Source organism: Podarcis erhardii (assembly GCF_964252035.2).
Source record: "Podarcis erhardii genome assembly, chromosome: 6".
Lineage (NCBI taxonomy): Eukaryota > Metazoa > Chordata > Lepidosauria > Squamata > Lacertidae > Podarcis > Podarcis erhardii.
In genome coordinates, this window is record NC_138510.1 from 64,598,868 (window position 1) to 64,621,761 (window position 22,894).

General features: G+C 39.9%; 2 protein-coding genes across 12 annotated transcripts in view; one reads left to right on the forward strand and one right to left on the reverse strand.

Annotated features, from left to right (window-relative positions):
* The window catches only part of LRRC40 (leucine rich repeat containing 40), a 33,152-nt gene extending 30,760 nt beyond the window's left edge, over positions 1-2,392 (reverse strand). For 3 of the 7 annotated variants that reach the window (XR_014157793.1, XM_081867199.1, XM_081867200.1), the window contains exon 1: positions 929-2,284. Coding sequence is in view for 5 of the 7 variants with exons in the window: in XM_081867199.1 (XP_081723325.1) it covers positions 929-1,079 (151 nt within the window). In the remaining 2 variants the exon portion in view is untranslated. Of the gene's footprint in view, positions 1-928; positions 2,288-2,326 lie in introns of those variants that run through there. The other 4 variants (XR_014157794.1, XM_081867201.1, XM_081867198.1 and 1 more) reach the window with 4 other exon arrangements.
* A 171-nt stretch (positions 2,393-2,563) lies between these two features.
* On the forward strand, positions 2,564-22,126 carry SRSF11 (serine and arginine rich splicing factor 11). 5 transcript variants are annotated; one of them, XM_081867248.1, is made up of 13 exons: positions 2,564-2,874; positions 6,256-6,389; positions 10,592-10,701; positions 12,467-12,559; positions 14,143-14,175; positions 15,082-15,131; positions 16,100-16,227; positions 17,451-17,532; positions 18,026-18,157; positions 18,324-18,413; positions 19,232-19,327; positions 20,557-20,695; positions 20,810-22,126. In XM_081867248.1, exons 1-13 carry the CDS (start codon positions 2,747-2,749, stop codon positions 21,002-21,004), a joined length of 1,410 nt encoding a protein of 469 aa, XP_081723374.1. In that variant the 5' UTR covers positions 2,564-2,746; the 3' UTR covers positions 21,005-22,126. The 5 variants fall into 5 exon arrangements, with proteins under 5 accessions (XP_081723374.1, XP_081723375.1, XP_081723376.1 ...); XM_081867249.1 differs by having other exon boundaries at positions 2,566-2,874; positions 20,813-22,126; XM_081867250.1 differs by lacking the exon at positions 14,143-14,175 and having other exon boundaries at positions 2,566-2,874.
* The last annotated feature ends 768 nt before the right edge of the window (positions 22,127-22,894 follow it).

Genomic DNA, 22,894 nt, shown 5'->3' on the forward strand with positions numbered 1-22,894 from the left:
ACCCACCCAAATCAATCGACCTTGTGTTAGTTAACTTCAGTGCTCCTACTCCAAGTAGGGCTGGCGCTGGATGCAACCCAAGCTCTCCTCTTCCCTTCGCCCAGGCTTAAGAAATAATAAGCGGGTTCTTCCCCCAGTTGCCGACCTCCATCCAGCCCCCGCCCCCCCAGGAAAGGCACATTATAAACTTCAGAGGGATAATAAAATGATGGCCAGTGCCCATTCAAATGCCCCCAAACTGTGGTAGACGAGAGGGAGTGGAGCAAAAAATAAAAAGACCAAAGATACAGAATGTCTGTGGAAGAGGGGAGACCCTTTTCCGACTGTCTGAGAAAATATTATGGTCAAATGAAATCGCAGGCAGGATTTGAAATATAAGCAAAGGATGGAGAATAATAATAATAGTCACCATTATTATTTATTTGTACCCCACACAAATACTATAGGCAAATGAAATCTCAGTCTGGATTTGAAATATAAAAAGGAGAATAATATTTATTTGTCCCCGTACAAATATCTGGCTAGATAAAATTAATGTAATACAAATTACTGTATATGTTTTAGGGGGGAGAAGTATTGTATTTAAGGCAGTAGATAAAAGATTTGAATGGAAACCTCACAGAAGAGTAGGGAGTCAAAATTGTGTGGAAATATTTTTTAAAATATTATTATTATTAATAATAATTATTAAAAGGGAGAATGAAGCCGCCCTCGGGTCAGCACACGCCCCTGGAGTGCTCGGGCCCCAACCCGCGCTCTTTCCTCAGGAATAAAGCGGGAAGCAGCCGGGCGCGACCTGAGGGGAAGACGCGGCCTCCGCGGCCGACAGGTGGGGACCGCCCGGTCCCCTCAGGAAACGCAGCGCAGCGGAGGCAGCCGCGGCCTCGGCCCGCGGAGACGGGGGAATCCAAGCGGCGGCCCCGCTCACCTTCGGTCAGCCCGCGGCCAGAGAGATTCAACTGGCCGCTCTTCCGCGCCGTCCGAATCAGCCCCTGGGGCACCACCGCAGCGCCGTCGCCCGCGCCCCGCCTGAAGCCCGCGAGAGAATCTCCCGCGCCTCTTCTTCGCGCCCTGGACATGGTCTCCGCCGACCCGCTCGGGTGCCCGCACCGGCTGAGCCCCTCGGAGCGCAGCGCAATGCCGGGTTGAAACGCGGGCCCGCCCGCCTTTGCTCGCGTCGTAGGCGGTTGGCGCCTCCTCTTCCGCGCGGGGAGGGGAGCGACCCCAGAGGAAAGGCCTGACTGAGCTCCCGTCTGAGCTTTAGCCGAGCCGGGACTTGCTTTTTTATTTTAACCGGGAAGCACAGCAATATGTCGGTGGCTTTTCTCCCTGAAAGTATGCACGCTGAAGTCATAAATAAGAAGAGCCTGTGTAGTTGGACTGAGTGGCAGAACTCACTGAGCTGCCCCATCGAATGGGCAAAATGAAGTGTGCGTGCAAGACGCAAATTTAGTATCTAGAGACGAAGGTCTCCCAAGCCTAAGGTGCGACTCCCTGGCAGGCATCGCCTCAGCTTTTTACAAATGAAACGCTGTTTATTCCGCTCACCATTTCCCAAGAGACTGTTCTGAGCCTGTGGAAGAGTTCTGATATACAAGTCGTGTTATAAACGAAATTCCGGCTCTAGGAATAACTATATACATGAGCAACTCAGGCTAGTATCTGACGAAGTAAGACTGTAGTCCACAATGTGCGGACATTGGGTTGCACCATTATTTATTTCCAGATTCGATAAGCATCGGATGTTTTTTACAATCCCAATGTGGGAAACAAAGTAATGACAATCAAGGGAGCAAAACGAGATACAAACATTGCAAAAATCATATAAACAGGTCCGACGAAGAACTCAACATTTCTATTATAAGGTTAAACAAGCAAGCTACAGCAACAAAATTGCTATTGCCAATTTACCCAAACACTCAGGTATAAAGAAACAAATCATTCAAACTGAATAAACAACCAATGGTCTTAGCAAACCCCTCTGTTCCCTCTCACACAGAGGGCGTGCAAAGAGATTCTCTCATTCTGTTGCTTTTGAGTTAACTTGGCATGCATCTTCCCCCTACCCTTAATAAATACTTAGTCCAACTTTCTGTCTAATGGCTGCTAAACAACCCAAGGAGCTTGTAATGCGAATGGACCCTGCTGCAAATTAAACACACAGAGAGATAAACAGATAGAGAGAGATAAGACTTGTTCACTTGAGTTAGTCCTGTCCAAAGCCAGGCAACCCTGCAGCTCACAACCCCAGCGCTAAGTAGCTGCCTTAGTAAATAGCAAAGCGTTCAACGTGACACGCCTCCGCAGAAAACCTAAGCGCGATTACCGCTTCGAAACCAAAGGCACATCCGAGGCATGCGCAACAAAGTGTTCTATGGAACCCACACACACGCGCGCGCGCCGCGCAAAGAATCAGCGGGAGTGGGCATGCGCAGGACGCTGGTTCTGCGTGTCTACCGCGGCTGGGCGGCTCGCTTTGAGCAGGCGCAGGACTGAAAAGGCTCCTGCGCCGAGGAGGCGCGGGGTAGGGCCGCGGAGGATTGTGGGATATTGCGGCCCAGGCTGGTTGGTGGCGAAACGATCGCTCGACGGCGGTTAGTTGCGTGCGTGACGGGACTGCGATAGCTCGACGGGAAGCGCTGAGGGACACAAGGAGGAGGCCACCGTCCGGTTCTCCAGGGTCGTGGCGACCCCCTCTCCCCTCGATGTGTTTGTAGTGACGGGGGCAGGAGGAGGAGGTAGCGCGATGGCTTCAAGCAGCGGCACCGACGTGATCCAGGTCACCAACGTCTCCCCGAGCGCCAGCTCCGAACAGATGCGGACTCTCTTCGGCTTCCTGGGCAAGATCGAGGAGCTGCGCCTCTTCCCTCCCGAGTGAGTCCCGCTTATGGCCGCCGCAGTCGCGCCTCATACAGGCCTAGGCCTCAGGGTGGCCTAGTGAAGGCCGCGGAGCCTCGCGCTCGGCTGCTTCCCAGCGCGGCGCGCCTACCAGGCCCAAATTGGTGGGGGCGACGACGGAGGAGGAGCAGCTGGGCGCGAGGTTGCGAAGGCCGCCATTCTCAAAGCCATGGTCTCGCCTCACCATCTTGCCTCATGGAACTACAGTTGTCCCCCCCCCCCCCGCCATTACACTTCTCTTCAGGGGGCGAAAGCGACGCCATTAGTCGCTTCGCGTTCCTTTCCCCAGCCGCCTCTTTGAGACGTAATTTAAAGCCGGGTTTGAAGCAGGTAGAAGAGGGTATCGTGGCGAGTACTTCGCCGTGGACCTGCAAGGGTTTCTTAACTCCCAAGTTGTTTAAAAGGAAAGGAACAATGGAGTGACTTCTGCCACCACAGTTAAGCTGGCGAAATGAAGAGAAGTTAATCTATAGTGGACTTTGCTGTGTGTAAGGACCGTGCGCTCAACTTCGTTCAGTTTAGGATGTGCTCAAAGAGGGTCGCCCCCACCCCGTTTGTAATTGTGCCCAAGCTCCGTGTTTTTGGTTTTTTTTCCCTAAGCCTTGTGACTGAAAATGCTGAAATCAGCCCAATCTTTCAGCTGAGCGTAATTTATGGAAACAGTAACACATTGATTGATTTATTAAATACACGTGCCGCTCTTCCAGAGGAGCCCAAATTTATATTTTCACCAACAAATGTTCACAATATGTTATATGAACCATACTGTGAACACCCCTTGAACTTGATACGGGTATTTATTGTATAAAAGGCGCCTTTATTTACACTTCTGGCAAGTGATTTCCCTTCCTGGCAATATTTCACTGATTATTTTTGTTACCTGGTTTAGCATGGCCGTATAGTGCAAGTTGCAACGTTACATAAACACACTAGCAAGAGGTTTGTGTGACTCCGGTCCCAAATTATGCTATCTACAAACCATACAGCTTAATTTTTAAAGTTAACATGCACTGATAATGCCGAAAAGCAGTAATCTATACTGTCTGCAATTTTTTCAAAAAATAAGGTTATGTTGGTTCTGCTGGTTTGTAAATGAAACCTGGGAGCAGGAGAACATTGGTAAGGCCTCCCCCCTCTAGCACCTCCATATTATTGCTTTTAGAGTTCTCCAGGAGTTTGAGGGCAAAGATCTGAAGTGGGGAACCTCCTCAATAAGTGCCCTGCAATGTGCAGTCCTGATTAAAATCCCAAGTACTTTATACACTTTGGTTTTGCAAATGTTAGTCATGTGGAAGCTTAGTTTTAAAAAATACAGTAGACAATGCAAGATTGACTTCAGCCAACCTTCCTTGCTTTAGAGCTCTATTATTTGTCTGATAGGGTGTAAAAACCATGTGTAAATCATTTATACCTGCTGTGACTAAACAAGGTCTGTTGTCTTGTCACCACCTGCCACAGTTCATTTCTGTGAGCTACATCTGTACATAATGTTAAATAAATATTAATTCTCAGCCTCATCAATTAGTGTTTTCTGTGAATTAAACTAAGGCTGCAATCCTATATACTCACTTACCTGAGAGCAAGTCCTAGTGAACTCAGTAGGACTTACAAAATAATCTTTTAATATCTACTTAAAGTAAGACTGGAATATACGTACACTTGTGAGGGAGTATATTTTAGAAATAGGCAGTAGAATGTTTTTCTGGAAAATGTAATAATACTATAAATTGATTGATATCTTGATTTGACATGTTTGAGTTACAGTTAGTAAATGTATGGATTGTTTCCAAGGCTGCATCAGTTGGGTATCCCCCAACCCTGGAGGGGTGATTAGATTCTGTTGCATGCATGGAAGTCCCTTGCTTCAGCAGAGCTGTGGTGTTGGATCTGGCCCTAGGTCATATTAATCTTACATGCTGAAATACTCTGTTAGGGAAACATTAAGCAAAATGCAGTTATGCTGCAATCCTAAGCACACTTATCAGGGAGTAAGCACCGTTAGCTAGAATGGAATTTACTTCAAAATAAGTAAGTACAAGTTCAAACACATTCAAAATTTTACTTGGAGATTGTTTTTATTGGATTCAATTACTCATAAATGTTTTAGGATAGGACTTGGGAACTCAATAGCATGTACTTCACTTGTTTAAATGTTAAGGAAAGTAATATAGGTTTCACACTTCTCAGTATTTAGGACAACAGTATGTTCCATTGAAAATAAGTATCTATGAATTTAGAACTATGCGTGGTATATAATGATATAATTATGTGTTTATTTAAAACACAACTGTACCACCCTTCATCAATAATACTGGGGTATTTTAACAGGATAATACTATTCCAATAAGAGCAATACAATAAAATAAAATACATTACAGTCCATAGTGGACCATCCAGATCATGCCCAGGCTCCATATTAACAGCCCACAAATAGGCATTTATTGAAGAGTGAAGAGGTAGGTCTCTAGACAACATTGAAAGCCCATCAGAATTATTGCTTGTTTTATTTTGGGGAATGGGGAGGCACATACTTAGAAGCTGGGCACAACGATGGAAAAAGCCTTCTTGATAGTCACAAGATTCAGTTCAGCAGACTGCAACACAAGTGGGAGGGCTTTATAAAAGTGCTTAGCACTCAGACAAGTCTATGATATCCAACTCCAAAGCTGTTTATATTTAATGTGCTTCTTGTGGATAGTAACCTAGACAAAGTTCATTAAAACTTTAAAATTGCCCAGTTTGACTGATACTAGGTCCATTATTTTACTAATTAATTTCAGGAAGCAGAAGGTGTATTGTTAGAAGTGAAGAAATGTTCTGCTACATTTCATCCGGGATAAACCTTCTAGCAACCTCTGTGGGTCGAAAAATATGTTTGTTCCAAATTAGCCCAGACTAGGTGCATGACAGAATCCTGTGTCAGTCACCTATTCCTGCTTTTGAAATCTATCTGCAACTAATTTTAGATGGTGCAGGGAAATTGAAATGATGAATTTTCTACCTTTACCACTAGATGTCTCTTCCTCCAGAGATAAAGGTATTGTGCTGCTGCCCAAATGATGCCCTAGTATGGTATACACATCTATTGTGCAGCTGTGTATGACCTTATTTTGTAATAGCGTCTCTTGATTATTATTTTTTTGCATGTAGTGACAGCCAGCAAACCACAATGGTAGTAGAGAAGGCTAATACCCATCAGATCTCTTGCTTCTTGTGGCTGCTTCATTTAATGGCAATGTAGTATAATATGAAAATAAAATACCATTACAACTCACTTTCAGTTTCATCTTCAGTCAAGTAATTCACTGATTTTGTTGGTCTTGCATTTAATATTCTTCCAATTTTTTTCCTTTCTAGTGACTCCCCTTTGCCTGTTTCTTCCCGTGTGTGTTTTGTAAAGTTCCAAGAACCTGACTCCGCAGTTGTGGCTCAGCATCTGACAAATACTGTATTCGTTGACAGAGCGTTGATAGTCGTACCATATGCAGAAGGTTTGTGAATTGTTTAATGATCTTTGAAGCCATAGAATAATGGTACTAAATCCTGATGTAGCTTAATAGCATGAAGTTTAGCACGTAAAACATTGAAGCTATTTACCTATTTAAAACCCTTGGTATACTGACACTGCTTGCTTTTATCCAAAAGTGAAACAATTAATTATTCAAGCAAAAGCTGGAACTTGCCTGTCAGTCTTTTTGCAAAGGCATTTAGAATATTGATATGTTTAAGCAGCATTATTTGAATTTTTGTTTCATCAGGCCCCTTCAAGATAAGCAGTCTTTTAAAACTGATACATTTAAACAAGATAACTTGCATTAAGTAACTTGGCATGTGTTGCTGTATGATTCATTCTCATAGAGAGTGAGTGGAAATGTGCTGCCAGTTACAAGGCAAAGTTCTGTTTACCGTAGTTGACAACAATAATAAAAATAAAAATACCCTCAGTACAAATTCTGGTACACCAAGGGTTTGATCTCAGTTAGACAGAAAATATATCCAAAGGTGCTAAATGAGCACTGGGTGTTAGATCTTATTCCGCATTTTCTTGTTCAGCCTTGCTATATTATCTAGAATTTCACTAAATAATAAACTCTTCTCTCTGTTATTTGTGTGTGTGATTTTTGTAGTGGAGAAGGCAAATGCAAAGGCCCTTCCAGATGACTGAAACAGTGGGGTCCTCTGCAGCTACAGGGGATTCTAGACATTAACTAAAGGCCAGCAAGCACTCAAGTCCCCAAGTGTTTTCCTGGTGTAATCACTTGTTAACAACATTTTTTTTCTCTTCTTTTTCTTACATTTTTAGGGTGTTACAGTAATTTGAAAACAATGAGCAGGGTTTGGGAACATAATTCAATAATTCAGTACCAAGAAGACTGCTCTTCTAACGAGTTCTATTAAACTTCTGTAGATTTCATCACAACTATTTCAAAGGCACCATTAATTGATAAACTAGTTAAATCGCTTGATTACAGTAAAATATGTGTAGTCTTGCACTTAATTCCTGCACTCACAGGCAGCTGGATCTCATGGAGGTCAGTGGGATTTAAGCAGCCTAACTATGCAAGATTGTAGTGCAAGTCTTACCATTACCTGTTTTTATAAAAATATGTTTACACATTAACAAGGCAGAGGAATATGCAGTGTGCAGACCTGGCAAAGACCTAGTTGTAGGATATTCCTCACTGAAGCTATAAGTAGTGTAAACAACTTTTAATCCTGATCAGTTTTAAATTTCAGAGTAGAATATTTTTAGAATGTAATTGCTTCAGCTTTAGTTTGGACAAAATAACAATTGAGATATAATTGTTCTTGCATGAACATCTACATATCAGGGCCAAACTAGATATGACAGTCTTTGCATTTAAACATAGACTTTCCCCAGTCACATAGAAAGAGCAGTTTGGAAGTTGATCTAGAACAGTTAAAGAACTGAAGTGCACAGAATCCTTCCTGTGCCTGCAGCTTAACTTCCTTGCAATCTGTCCCTCTGTGTTTTTATCCTTATCTGAGCTCTGATGCTGAAAATATGCTCAATGTTTGCAGAAAGGGGCTGTGGGGAGGTAAGAGCAGGTTGGGGTAGGTTTCAGGGGCTCTCGCAGTTTTGCTTTTATTATTAAAAATGGACCCGGACACCCTTTTTATGTGATTGGGGGAGGACTGCTGCACTCATATCTAGTTTGGCTCTAATAGCAGCAGTCCTGCCCTGTCAGTTTCGTTAAGACCTAATTTGGCTCTTACAGAATCACCATGTTTTAAGAGTTTAATATTTTTATCTTTGAAAATAAATGTTCATTGTGCTAGAAAGATAAATCTGGCACTAGGAAATCAGCCAAATATATCACTTGAGAATTTCCTGAAATTTGTTTAATGCAGCTTAAGTAGCTATTATTGTCAGGGCCTCAATTTGGTGGTGTAGGATATGTGTACAGCTGTGTAGTTTGTGTGAGAACTATAATTGTGGACACAGTACTGTATAAGAATACTAGGGGTTTTTTTCTGTGAACTTGAACTACTTTGTTCTTGCAATTCTTCTATGTCTATGGAATCAAACAAACTACTCATCAGTGGTTCATATTGCAAGAACCCCATTTCTGCTAGGTACTTAAGCATCATTCAGTGAAGTATTTCAAATTGAGTGGGGTTGTTCATATGCATTGAACCACATGCTTAAGTACTCTGCTGAATTTAGATCTTGATTTTTAACTAGTGGTGATGGGTTTAACATTACCTAACTGGAAGTATTAAAATACTGCACTGTGCTAATCACAGCTCCCTGTATCACTTACATTCCTGTTCTTTGTGTGTTCATATATCTTGGTGTTGGCTATTGCTTTGTGTTCTAGTCTTACACAAAGTTCACGGTAAGGCATAGTACTATAAACTTCACTATGAAATTCAAGGATTTGGAAGGAACTCAGGTATTAACAGTGCCTTTGGGTGGGGTTGTGTAGGTTCTTTGGTTAATGTTTGTTTATTTTGTCTGTTTCTTTTTCTTCATTTCTACACATTCATGCAGTATTTCATGGTTCTAACAAAGCAGCAGTATAAAACACTTGACGCATGAAAATTAACTGGTGAGGGGCCTCATTGCTTTTTTAAAAATTGTAGTTTTATTTCTGAATAACTTTTTTCCTAAAAATGAGAGGATCAGATGCATGACTACTTAATGGATGCAGATCTTCTATGAGGTGTCTCAGGATAAGAGAATTTTTAGTTAGATGCCAGAAATGTTATAGTTGCACTATTTGTGTGTAAACATAAATAATATCCTCTGAGACATAATTTTGCATGCAAAATTATCCCATAATCTCTATAGATAATGTTTATATTGATGCATTAATGCCCTGTATCTAAATGACCTTCCCCCCTTTTCCCACCATAACTTTTGGTATTGAAATTATGACAGCTCAGTGACAGAAGAAAGATAACAGTGCTGTGTATTATACATTTGTTTATATTATCGGCACTTCTCAGTATAGGTGGAAGGAACCATTACCTTTATTTAACAGTGGTTTTTCTTTTTTGTTGTTGTGTTTTACAGTTCTTTTCCCTGGTTCAGCCTGAACTATATACCAGGCCCTGCTGAAAATACCACCCAACAGTTTTCTTCTGCAGCTTATCCAGTTTCTCTTAAGTGCCCTGTACATATTGTATGTTTTATGATGAGATGCAGTCTTTTTAATATGTATTTCAGAAACGCTACTGGTATTTGCAAATATATAGTACAGTTGTCTTATTGAACTCTCATATTGGGGGCTTGGGCACATTAACAGATTAAGCCATACGTATAGGGCTTTTGCTGTTGGATAAAATTACAACGATCAACATTACTCTTTGTCCCACATTGGACCTCATTAGTAAGGTTATTCTCTATTCAGGTTAGGCAGTAAAACTAGTCCCTTGCAGGCTACAAGGCTGCAGAGCAGAAATTTCTTCTGAAATGGCAATATGCAGCAGCATTCTTGGTATAGTAAGCATGACAAACAGTGGAGCATGTACTTTACTTCACAGGTAAGGAATGTGCCACATTTTAGGCATTTACATAAACACATACACATGGACACATATGCAGAACCTTTATTTGAAGCTCTGTGGAGACCTTCATATCCATGTGACATGTCAGCAAAAGCCCTACATTTTTTCTTACCTTCGCTTAAGATTTACAAAATTGTATGGTAGGTGTAAAAGAAATCATAGTGAACTGTACCATATTATTAACCCCTAAATCAAACTTTTTTTGTCTTGTGTATCTTGATTTTTCTGTGTGCTTTATAGTGAAGCAGCCGACACGAGTCGTTGTTCATAAAACAGCTTTTGAAAGTTGAGAGCACACCCCTGGAGAACCGACTGTGCTTGCTTACGTTTGGTTCATGACTTAAAAATCGAGTACAGGTGATGAAATCTTGGCAGTGTTAACAAACAAGTAGTGTGTATTGTGCTATTTTTTTATTCTAGAACTTAACCTTTTGTAGAGAAAAAGGAACAGTCAAATTTTCACACATTGAAGTTTCATTCTGGCATACAAATTAATGATAAATTATTAAGAGATCAAACATTGTATTATAGCCAACATAAGTACTTGCAGCAAACTCAGGTGGTGTTTCAGGGAGACATTTTCTGGGTGTATTTGTGTGTGTGGTTTTTTAAAAAATCAGTGGTGAGTGTCTTCTAATGCAAAGCTGTCTCTCTGCAGGAGTTATTCCTGATGAGACTAAGGCTTTGTCTCTCCTGGCACCAGCTAACGCTGTGGCAGGTCTTCTGCCGGGGGGTGGACTCCTGCCTACACCCAACCCACTTTCTCAGGTAAGTATACATCTTAGGAGATGTATACTAGAATGTACAACTGCATATATCTGTATTTTCTGAGATAACACCCATTGCACCAAAACAAATAGAAAAAATGTATAACAGGATTGTGGCAGGTAAGAATCCAGATAACCATGCCTCTCGCTTTAAAGAACTCTCTGGTTTGAAACTTGATTCATGGTTATGCTTTGAAAGATGTCCCATTTATTCATTAAAATATAAAGTGGGAAGACATTCCAGGGGTGGGGAGACAAGCAGTTTTTGTAGTTGCAGAAGTGACTTTTGCAGTCTTCTGGGGTGTCCCCACTTCCAGTATAACAGTGCTTCTTCATGAGCAGTTAGTTGAGAGGATTAGCTGGCTGCATAACAACTGCATCAGCTTATAGGTTGAAGAAAGACAGTTTTCAGGCAGGCAACAAGAACTGTCACACTAACACACAGTGTGATACTGGTAATGCTATTCTTATTTCTCACACAGCCTCCACAATACTTTCCCTGGACAAGGACTGTACTGTGGAGGCTGGAGTTAATGAAAAAAGCTCTCTAGCTTCAGAAGTCCCAGAAAAGGAGTATTCTAAAAGCTAACTGTAGAGATTTTCATCAAAGCTATACAGAAGAAACCTCTGCTGTAGGTTTCAGAAAACTGCTTTCTTGGGGCTTCCAAAGGTCAATCTAGTCCTGCCCATGTTTTCTTGGATAAAACCCCTAAAATAGGTCTGTATTCAATAAGTTTAGCAGCTCTAGATCCTGTCCATAATGGGATCTTGTTAAAAGTGTACAAGTAGTTTTAGTAGCAAGGCCGGCATTGAGCATAGGCTTGACCCTGTGCCATATGGTAGTACGTCTGTTGTAGACTAGAATGCCACAGAACCCAGCAACTTAACCACAGCTGCCTCTTAAACTTATTTTAAACTTGTTAGCATGCTGTTGGTTAGACATCCATGAACTAGGACTGTCACCTGATTAAGTGATTAAACTTACTTTAATTGTACAAGTTGCTGTTAGCTAATCAATTGATTAAATCTGCACCTGCATAGATCAGTAGTTCTTAAGAAGCAGAGCATGTTTTATGGATCACGTTACTTGGAAGTAAGTCCCAATGATACAATTAGTCTGCTTGGAAGTGCACATTGTGACTCCTTGCCTTGGTGGCAGGGTGGTTTACTCGTCCTCTTTCCTTTAAAGACAACAATTTCAACAAGTGAGGTGAAGGCTAGAAGTTGCACCAGTGCACAAGAGTTATGTGTCACATGCATGCATCTTTCCTTCTATCACCTGCGGATTGGAGAGGAGGGAAATGTCAGAACATTAATTTCTAAAGTCAATCAGGGACTTAACTAATTTGAAAATCTTAAATTGATCAATTGGGTTAATTAATCGAACTTTGCATTCCTAACTAGGACACACATGCTAGATAACAGGGAGTGATAGTATATATGCTTTGCAGAAAGCTCAGATTCAACCCCCAGAATCACTATTCAGGTAGCAGATAACAGGAAATACTTTTTCATATGCTGGAGAGCTGCTATGATTTAGCGTAGAAAATGCTAGGTTAGAATTATAGTAGTCTTACCCCTGTATAAGTCAGCTTCCTATGTCGCTTCGTATTAATGTGCTGCAAGTCATTTTACATCAGTACTTGATCATTATGCAGAACAGTTCAAAACTATTCCTTGCCTTGTGCAGATGGTGGAAACTGTTTTCCTGATTTTACATTCTGGTATAATATGCTGTCTACTTCTATTGATTCTCTTTATTATAGATTGGTGCTGTTCCCTTGGCTGCTTTAGGAGCTCCAACTCTTGACCCAGCCCTGGCTGCTCTAGGGCTTCCTGGAGCAAATTTAAACTCGCAGGTATATTGCTTGTGTTACATTCACATACACTTAAGTTTATTTTTAATTTGTGAATTTAACAAGGGGGGGGGAGGAAAAAATAAAAAATTATAAGCATAATTTTTTGAAAATGAAAAATATTATTAATGTATACCATCATCAGTGCACCTTAAGGGTACGGTAGCCATCAGTACAGCCATCTTGTTTCAGTAATCCAAATAGGTACCCACACAAAATTGGTGTCTGTAAGACATATGTTCAGATATAGCCAGGGCAACGAGGTCCTCAGACCATTGCATGCAGATAGCAGGTGTTTATCCTTTAAGGATAAACACCTGCAATATAAGTCTTTCAGCAACTAAGGGCTCACAGTATTCATTTTTTGGTTGTGCCTTTAATTTCTGTACTGTGGGAATATAATTTCAAAGTACATGAGCATCTGCAAATATAACATATTTTGCCACTACAAACTTGATATGGACAGCAACTTCAGACCACTGGAGAAGTTCATACCATATGTCTCAATGAGGTATTTTCAGCATTACACCTCCATCCAGCATTATCTGTAATAGGCAGTGCCTTCCTTTACAGATGTTGTAGAGTGCAGCATACCTGGAATATTAATTTTTGCTGTATCAATCTCAATTTCAAATCTAAAGAAACATTCCATATTGATTTTGAAGCATTTTTTATTTGTTTAGGCTCTACTATATATGGTTTTGGACACTATATACTGCTTTGATCTAGAATTTAATGAAACTGATACTTAACCAAGAACATTCAGCAATGAGTTAAATATGATTTTACATCAAGCATTACACCTCCAGTATAAAAATTACAATAATTAGTCTTTCTATTATTTCTATAGATTTGTAGCTATCTCCTCAAGCCCCATTTGTTTAGAGACTCCATGGAATTTACATTTGTTTAGTCCTGCAGGCTTCAAACTGTGTTTTTTAACATCATGAAAATGCAAGATTTGAGATACAGTGTCATTGATACCCAACACTCTTCCTCCATTTCATATAATTCAGATGAAGCAGTTGATTTGTTAAATCTTTATCTCAGCCCAGTAATGGATCAGGGCCTATAAAGCTCAATCCGGACAAAACATTTGGTGGAACTTTGGTCTTTATCATTACTCATGTTCATATGACCCATTTGATATATAAAACACAGGGTAGCACTACCCACTGGCAGAGCTTCTTGTTGTATTTATTTTATTTTGCTTTAAAAGTTTTATTTGATTGGGATTTTCTTAAATAAATGAAATGGATTGTATGTTTAAAATTGTACAGTCATACCTCAGGTTACGAACACTGCGGGTAGCGCATTTTCAGGTTGCAGACTGCGCCAAACCCGGAAGTACCGGAACAGGTTACTTCTGGGTTTCAATGCATGTACAGAAGCGTCGAATTGTGTCACATGCGTGTGTAGATGCAGCGCTGCGGGTTGCGAACGTGCCTACTGCACGGATCGCGTTCACAACCCAAGGTATGACTGTATTCATGTGGCCTGTCCTCAAAGCCAAAGTTTTGCAAGAGTTAGTTATTGTTACTTCATCAGCATATTCTGTATTATGAACTCTTACTCATTCTCTTTAGGGGTTCTCTCTACTCAAACAGGGCATCACGCAGGCAAGCTCTATATTTATATCTATGGTCAATTGACCCCCACTATCCTATTTCCTAGTGTGGCTAGATTTGATTAGATTTGCTTACCTTTAAAAATTTTGCAGATGAAAATTAGAGTCGCATACCTATCTATTATAAGGGTTATGTAGAAAACTTGTAATCCGGAGCAAAATTTCTAAAGTGTGAGTCTCAATAAACTCAGTGCAACTGACTTCACAGTAAACAGATTAGGATTATGTTGCACTGGCTAACTTTAAAAGCCCATAGTTATCCACCATTGGAGTTCACACTTGGGGGTAACACAACTTCTAAGCAACTATCCATCTTGGAGACTAGCTATATAAGAACTTTTGACCCGTAGTCAAGCTTAATATATAATTTAGCTTGTAAAATAAAACTATAGGCACAATTGAGAATTAAATGTGCATTGCAACTTTAAAATCAAACATTACTGACAAGAACCACATCTGTCAATTAGATTAAAGTACCATTAATGTTTAGAAAACAGTTGCTACAAACACAGCACAAGTTTAGCTTCGCTCTTTTCACTCAACAGCTTAACTGTTAAACCCTTGGCATTTTAAACAAACAGTAAAATAAAGACCAGTTCTTCAGCAAACTGGACGCTCTCAATCAATGCAGTTGAGAATTAAGTGCTGACATTAACCACTACAGGTCAGAAAGAAAATTGCTGTTCTATGCCTGGAACACTGTGACCCTATCAGAGAACATTAGGTGACTACTTCCATGAGACAGAGAATTTTCTTTTGCATATTCGCTTCTTTAATCTGCAAATGTCTGCTCACTTGGGTTAGATTTAGGGGCTGTTTGGTTATTCTTTCCTTCCCTTCTGCAAATTTTCGACTTCTTTCAGTGTTAAAAGCAATTTTTGATTAATTTTCTTTACAGTCTCTTGCAGCAGATCAACTACTAAAGCTTATGAGCACAGTGGATCCAAAGTAAGTTTCAATTTTGATGTTTAAACTATCATATTATAAAATAAATTTATAGGACACTTCATAAGCTTAAAGCCATTGAAGCAGTGTAAAAGATAAAAAGAGAGTATAACACCTGGAGAATGGCAGTGCATGCACATCATGATAAACCATAGTTAATGGTTTACTGCGTACATACGATTTTCCCTCTGCTTCTCTCACAGTCTGAATGGGAGCAGCAAACCATAATCCCTGGTTTAGCATTACATCCAAATAAAGGATCATGGTTTATTTGGGTGAAGCAAACCATGATTCTCAGTTCAGATGTAGCACTAAGCCAGGGATCATGCTTTGCTGTTCCATTCACACTACAGGAGAGAGGAGCAAATTGGGAGCTATCTTGGCATTCATGATAAGCCATCAACTATGGGGCAGTGTGATCCATGCTCATAGGAAACGGAGGTCAGTTTGTGGAGAGCCTCTAGAGTATTTTTATTGTGGAAACCAACATCTTTTATTACAGAGGAAGCAACATTTTTTAATGCTGTTGTGGATCCAAGGCCTATTACGTTGCCAGTTCTTAACTTGTCTTTTTGCTTTTAATGGTTATATTGAAGTTTTGATTTTGTATTTTTGGTCAATTGAGTTGAATATATGTACTAGCTACCTATTCATCCAGTTTTGGATAAACAGATGGGGAGCAGGACCACTCTATTGGTTCTACTAAGATGCTTCTCTTCCTTTGGTTTTTTCTCTCCCGCCACGATTTTAATCCCAACTGCATACAAACTTTGAAACTTTTAAAATTAGTGCCCATGTCTGATTGAGCCATCAATCAAATGTTTTCTTACCATCACTTTTTCCTTTTGTGTTGTGTCTGTTATGAGTCTATGGGTGGGGACTCCTGTTTTATTAATCATCTGTCAGTTCCTTTGTTACCATTTTCAAAAAAAGAGGGGAGTAAAAATAAATGTTATATTTTTGGTTTCTAGGCTGAACCATGTAGCTGCAGGTCTCGTTTCACCAAGTCTGAAAACAGATACCTCCAGTAAAGAAATAGAAGAAGCCATGAAACGAGTACGAGAAGCACAATCCCTGATTTCTGCTGCTATAGAGCCAGGTAAACTGATCTTGACTGTCTTTCTTGTATTACAAAAACTACTTGTTGTTAGAATGCCAATGACATCAAATTCTGCAGGATGGTAAAAATGGGGGCATGGGATTGAGAAGAGCTCCAAGAGATCTGTCCAATATCAATGAATGGGCAATGAATTGTCAAATGCTGTTCAGTGGAAGAAAGTATAAAGTGAGGCGAATTGGTGCTATCTTTGTCCATATGCTGATGGGTTCTGAACTGGCAATGGCTGACCTGAAAAGATATTATGTAGTTGTTGTGAATAGCTCCATGAAAAAGATCAACTCAGCATGCAACAGTTGTGAAAGGCAAATTTTGTGTTACAAATAGTTTAGAAAAAGAGACCATAATGATTTCATACACCTGTGGTGTCACCACACTTGGAAGACTGTGCAGCCCTAATCTCAAAAAAGGATATCATAGAGCAGAAAAACATGATGCCCATCAAAATGGGCAGTTCTTCTACAAAGAAATATGATGTATGGAGCTATCTGGTTTATCAAAAACGATGAATAAGGAAGAATGTGATAGAGGTGTATAACATTTATGCGTGAAGTAGAGTTTTCTTCATTGTGGGGTCATCCAGCAAAACTGAATGCTGGGTGATTCAGGACTGACAAAAGGCGGTACTTCACACTGGTGATGGCTAGCTACTAACTTACAGGGCTTTGAAAGGCAAATAGATAAATTCATGGAGGATAAGGATATCAGTGGCTACTTGTCATGATGGATGTATACTACTTCCTAGATCGGCAGCAGTATGCTCCTGAAAATACCACTTGCTAAGTAACAACACCAGGAAGCCTTTTGTTCACATGCCCTGCTTATGGGCCCCTCATAGGAAGCAAATAGACTTCTGCAGATGATCGGATGCTGCGCTAAATAAACCTTTGATGTGATCCAGCAGGGCAGCTCTTAAGATCTCAGCGTTGAACAAAACTTTGGCCTGCTCGTAGATTTTAGGCACTTTGGCTTTTTAAAAAATCTTTTGGAAGTTCCTCATCTCTTAATGAATGTAAACTTGCAATTTCATAGAATGGTTGTGTTAAAGAATTCAGATGTAGGAATTGATGGTTTTTCTCTCTTGAGTAAAAAAAAACCTCATTCACTTTCAGCTTTTTGTACAGAGTGCCCCCGAAGGTGGGCAGCCAAACATAGATGTCATATGATAATGAAAGGATTCCAACTTTTTAATATTTTTATTCCAGATAAAAAAGATGACAAGAGAAGGCATTCAAGATCCAGATCACGTTCAAGGAGGAGGAGAACTCCATCTTCTTCTAGACACAGGTAAAATTTAGTGAGGTGGGTTCATTGACAGTCCAAAATCAAAGTGCTTTAGGATATTTCTCTTGTTATGCTCTCATATATATATATATATATATATATATATATATATATATATATATGAGAGACAATAGAAAAGAGTTTTGTGTATCTAGGATTTGAAAGTGAGTAAAAGGGCAAACTTTTACCAGGTTATGGGTGAAATTACGTTACACAGAACATGTTCTCAAAGCCTGATTATATCCTTGATTCAACATATTAAGCTGCATTTGTTGAATATTAAAACTAACAATTTAGCATGGTTGGTGCTGGAAAGAGTTGCATCAAAAGATGGCCACAATTATTGTGAAGGTAACTTTTCTAACTTTTAAGGTAACTTTTAAGGTCAACTTCATTGAGATAAATTGAGAAGTTGGTTATGGGACAACTCAATCACAGTAAGTAAAGTACGGTACAATACAGTAAGATGAATATTAAATATTGTTCTGTTCAATAGACGGTCAAGAAGCCGATCAAGGAGACGATCTCACTCAAAATCAAGAAGCAGGAGACGATCTAAAAGTCCTCGGCGACGGAGGTCGCATTCCAGAGAGCGTGTTAGAAGGTCTCGGAGCACATCCAAACCCAGGTAACCCCTAGAAACTTAGTACATCCTTCAATACGAAAAGTATCAGAATACAATCTTGGCTATTAGAAACTCAGAGCTATAGCTACAGGAGTTTGATAAATTCATTATGCAAGGAAAGTGAGAGAGTTAATCTGCTTGTACCTTTTTTATCTAATTGGTTTTTTAGAGACAAAAAGAAAGAAGAGAAAGAGAAGAAACGGTCTAAAACTCCACCAAAGAGTTACAGCACAGCCAGACGATCCAGAAGCACAAGCAGGTGCCGTATAATCTATAAACTTGCATTTACTTTGCAAAAGTAATTGTGCATATCCTGCTGCATCGGACTGACGAAAAGAGGGTTATATAATATCAAAGAAAAGCATTTTCTTTGAACTACAGGGCTTCACATAACAAAGATGATGTAAAACATACTTAATGAGTTCATTTATGTAAGTTTTTCCTGTTTTGAGAGCCAGCAGACCCATTTCATGCAGGTATCTTGCAGTCTGAACTGTAGGTAGGCAGGTTGCTCTTTCCTATACACATAGCCCCCTTTTACTTTCCATTTCTAAGGAGCAACAAAACCATAGGGTTGTATCTGACACTGTGTGAGCAGAAAGCAAGCTGATGTGAGAGATCTTTACCTTCCCTTCCTCACCCCATACCTTCTCCCCAAAAAGCCTGTCCAAAGGTCAGCTGTCCCCCCCCCAACCAACCAAGGAAGGCAATAGTTAATTCTTTATTGACAAAAGCTCACACTTACAGCAGCTCCTAAGGTGCACCAGAAGCATACAAACGCTTCTAGTGTTTACGTAGCTGGCATTAACTTTCCCATGTTTGTGCCCCAGTGGAGCAGTTGAAGCAACAGTGGGACCATGCGCTCTCCCCGCAGGCTTATGTATCCTCATTTGACGGAGTACAAACACACACACAACCTGCGACTTCTCTTGCACAGAAGTCGTTGCTGTACCTCCCTCTTCAAGACCCTTCTGGTTCTGTATAGACAACATGGGTATGATGGGAATGTTAAAGTGATACTAAAAAACAATGGAGATGTTTATTTGAAGGCATCTTGACTTCTGTTATTAATTACAGAGAAAGACGGCGCAGAAGAAGCAGAAGTGGATCTAGGTCACCTAAAAAGCCCAGGTCTCCCAAGAGAAAGCCGTCCAGGTCTCCTTCACCAAAAAGGTTTGTTTGTAGACTTCTGCTTTGGGAAGGACACAGTGAGAAGGCAGCTGTCTCATTGTTGCAAGGAAATCCTTGGAGCATGTTATTTTGTTAATAAGTGTACTTAGATTACCATGACTGTGGCCATTTGAGCAAACAATGGTATATACTGGGATATGTTAAAAGGATTATAGCTTTTATTATGTTATTTTTATAAATGTTCTTTGCTATATAACATCATGTCAAAATTGGTGACCATATAAATTGTAGAATTTCCTCTTTTTTATATCTGTACACATCTTGGTTTATTTAGTGTCTCCATTGTTGTCCTACTTTATGGTTAATTAGCGGCTAGTGCCTGATGCTGCCTGTGATTTTTTAGAAACAAAAAATACTGTGTTTTTGAAAGGAACAGTGTAGTTTGTGAGTTGGCCCTATCACACCCAAAATTGGGTGAAATAATTTCTTAGTCTGCCATCTTGATTCAGGATGGCACCCAGAACCCTTGTGGTGATTCTGGTAATGGTAATTTGAGAGGTGGCCGAAGCTATGTCAAAATGGCCAAAGTCACACTAAAGTGATGTTTCAGTGCACCACCTTGATTCACAATGGTGCCAAGTAGCAACGAAGTCTTCTGTCCCGCCGAAGGAACCCTCATGCTAAGTTTGGTGATGATATTGTGAGAAGCAACCAAACCTGTGCCAAAAATTGAAGAAGTGACATTTCTCTCTGCTGACTTGATTTAAAATGTCAACCAGCATCCAAACATTTACAAAGATCACTATCCCCACTTTGTTTGGCAATGATATCTCAAGAGGCAGCTGCACCTATAGAGAACAGACGGACAGACAAATCCCTTTCCAAAACTAAAATCAGATTGATGGGAGGGCTTGTTACATTCATTTTAGTGCTTGTAGCCAATACGGTTGATATTTTTGTGTGAATAATTTGATATACTTCTAAGGAGAATGGAATTGTTTGGATGGGTTTTAGTAAACTAGCTTTTATAGAATTATAGGCAAGAGTAAATTTCTTTAGCTTGAATCTGAATATTACCAACAGATCAGTCCAGCAAAAATCTCACCCCTCGGCAGAACCAGTTTTGGATTTACAGCTTGCCATAACCATACTTTTTGTTCAAATTTGGCTTCTGGCTACTTGAAAGGGGGCGGGGAGGAGAACTGAAATATTTCACTGATCCTACAAAATGCCTATATTTCTCAGTTTCTTGAATTATCTTACTGCCTTAGGCACAAAAAAGAGAAGAAAAAGGATAAAGACAAGGAGAGAACCAGGGATGAACGCGAGAGGTCAACAAGCAAGAAGAAAAAGAGTAAAGACAAAGAGAAGGATCGAGAGAGAAAGTCAGAGAGTGACAAGGATGTCAAAGTATGCTTTAAAAATCTGTTTTGTTTGTTTGTGCAATGCCCTACTTAATCCTAGAATCCCAAGAGCCTTTAAGCATGTCTTACATATTTTGCTTTGTGTTTTATCTTGGCAAAGCAGGTCACAAGGGATTATGATGAAGAAGAACAAGGCTATGATAGTGAAAAAGAGAAAAAGGAGGAGAAGGCAGCAGATTCTACTTCCCCAAAACATAGGGAGTCACCAGCCGAAAAAGGGAGCGGAGATACAACAAGGGAGTCCAAAGTCAATGGGGATGATCATCATGAAGAGGATATGGATATGAGTGACTGAATATTGCCTTGGCAGTGAAAACAGTTGCCGACATGCATCAGTGTCATTCCTGTGTGATTCCTTTATGCTGTACTTGTTTAACCTTTTAAGCTAGATGTACACAGCTGTAACTATAACTGGTTGTAAAGCTCCTGATATTAAATAATTACATCAAAAGCTTTAGAGAAAGTGATGTCTGGGTTTCCATTCTTGTTATTGGCCAAACTGAATTGAGTAGCCCAGCAGTTCTTATTAAACTTGGTGCTGCTTTTTTCATTTTTGAGCAAAAAGCTGCATGCATCTTTGGCAGGCATGGACTGTTTGTGTTGTATGATCTTTTTAGTAAACCAGCTCACCTACAATAGTGTTTCTAGAGTTTGATTCATTTGCGGTAATAGAGCAAAATAGGGAATGCACTGGCTGCATGTTAACTGTGGCAAGAACATCCTCATCTCCTACAACATGGTGGATCTACTAAGGGTCTTAAATGTAGACAAAGAAACTAACATTAGCTTCATCTGGAAACAAACGTTCTGATAGAGATAGATAACCTTTTTAGCCTTGTGGCTAAATCTTTTTGTTGTGGATTTGTTTGGCTTTGGCAAGGTTGAAATGCACTAGCCTTTTTTGATGCCCAATGTAAGGTGAACTTCGAGTCTAAATCCTTCTCAGGTGGTGTGTTTGATTTTTGACAACTTGGACTTCTTGAGATAGTAATGCAAAACTTCTGTAAGACAGGAGGGAGTGAACCTTGTGTAGTTAGTTCTTCATAACCTGCGTTTATTTCATTTTGTTTGTATGTGTAAAAACCCTGCAAAAAAGGATAGTGCATTTAAAAAAATTGAACTTCATGATAATTTTAAAACATGATGATTTTAAAACAAGTCTACTTGATAATGTACTTGATCGCAAGTTGTATAAACTAATAAATTTGTGTTACAGTCACTGAAGTAGTAACCTTTTGCACACAGTGATTTCCTGTTATTATGCAAAGTAGTTGGGCAACCTCTTTTAGTTCTGGACGTTTTTGGAGCATTTACTTTTGTGCTGGTAAAAACAAAAGTAGGCTACAGTCTGTGCCATGTTGATGTACAGTTTCTGAAATTGTTTTACAAGACTTTGATAATAAAACCCTTAAATATACACTTGTATTTGTACTACAGTGTACATGTATCTATTTATGCTATTGACTTGTATGGCATTACCTCACCTGTCTCCTATTCACGTTTCCACTTTGGACCAGGCATAAACTGATGCATAACTCTGCTTCCAGGCATTTCCCACATTACTTTGGGAATGGGAGAACAAACAAAAAAAGTGTTACAGCAAGTCCTTAAAAGAGGAAATATACAATGTAGTCTAAAGCTTTCGTTATCACTGGAATGTCAACTCCTGTATTTCTATTTTTAAAAAGTGGGAAAATAAGGTATCATCCAAGTGCCATTCATTCTGAATGCCAATCTGTCAAAGAAAACTTGCTCTGATAACCAGTGGAGGCTGATAGAAGTTACATGTTAGTTGGGTGGGTAACCTGTGACCCTCTAAATGCTGTTCCACTCTCAACTCCCAGCAATATGGCTGGGCGTTAGGATGATGGAAATTGTAGTCCAACATCATGTGGAGAGTCACAGGTTAGCCATGCCTGACCTACATTATTTGTTTGAATTTTATAAATTTAACACAAGTAGCATATGAAAATGACATTTTTCCACAGGTGTTTTACAGTGAAAATTGCTATTTAGAATAACTTCTTAGAATTTATGGATATGTAACTTTCTAAATAACTGTGAGGTATTTTCTCAATATAGTGAAGTATATAAAGAATGTCTCCCAGCCTTTTTTTTTCCTAGAAAAAATGTAACCTTACCCTCAGAAGATAATGAAGCGCTCTTGTCTTTAGATAACTCCACT

What these genes read in the sequence shown, in the direction of transcription:
- SRSF11 (XM_081867248.1), top strand. Translation starts at nt 2,747, where the DNA reads ATGGCTTCAAGCAGCGGCACCGACGTGATCCAGGTCACCAACGTCTCC. An exon ending in CTGCGCCTCTTCCCTCCCGA is followed by an intron (nt 2,875 to 6,255) that starts GTGAGTCCCGCT and finishes TTTCCTTTCTAG; the next exon opens with TGACTCCCCTTTGCCTGTTT. An exon ending in TCAAACAGGGCATCACGCAG is followed by an intron (nt 14,176 to 15,081) that starts GCAAGCTCTATA and finishes TTTTCTTTACAG; the next exon opens with TCTCTTGCAGCAGATCAACT.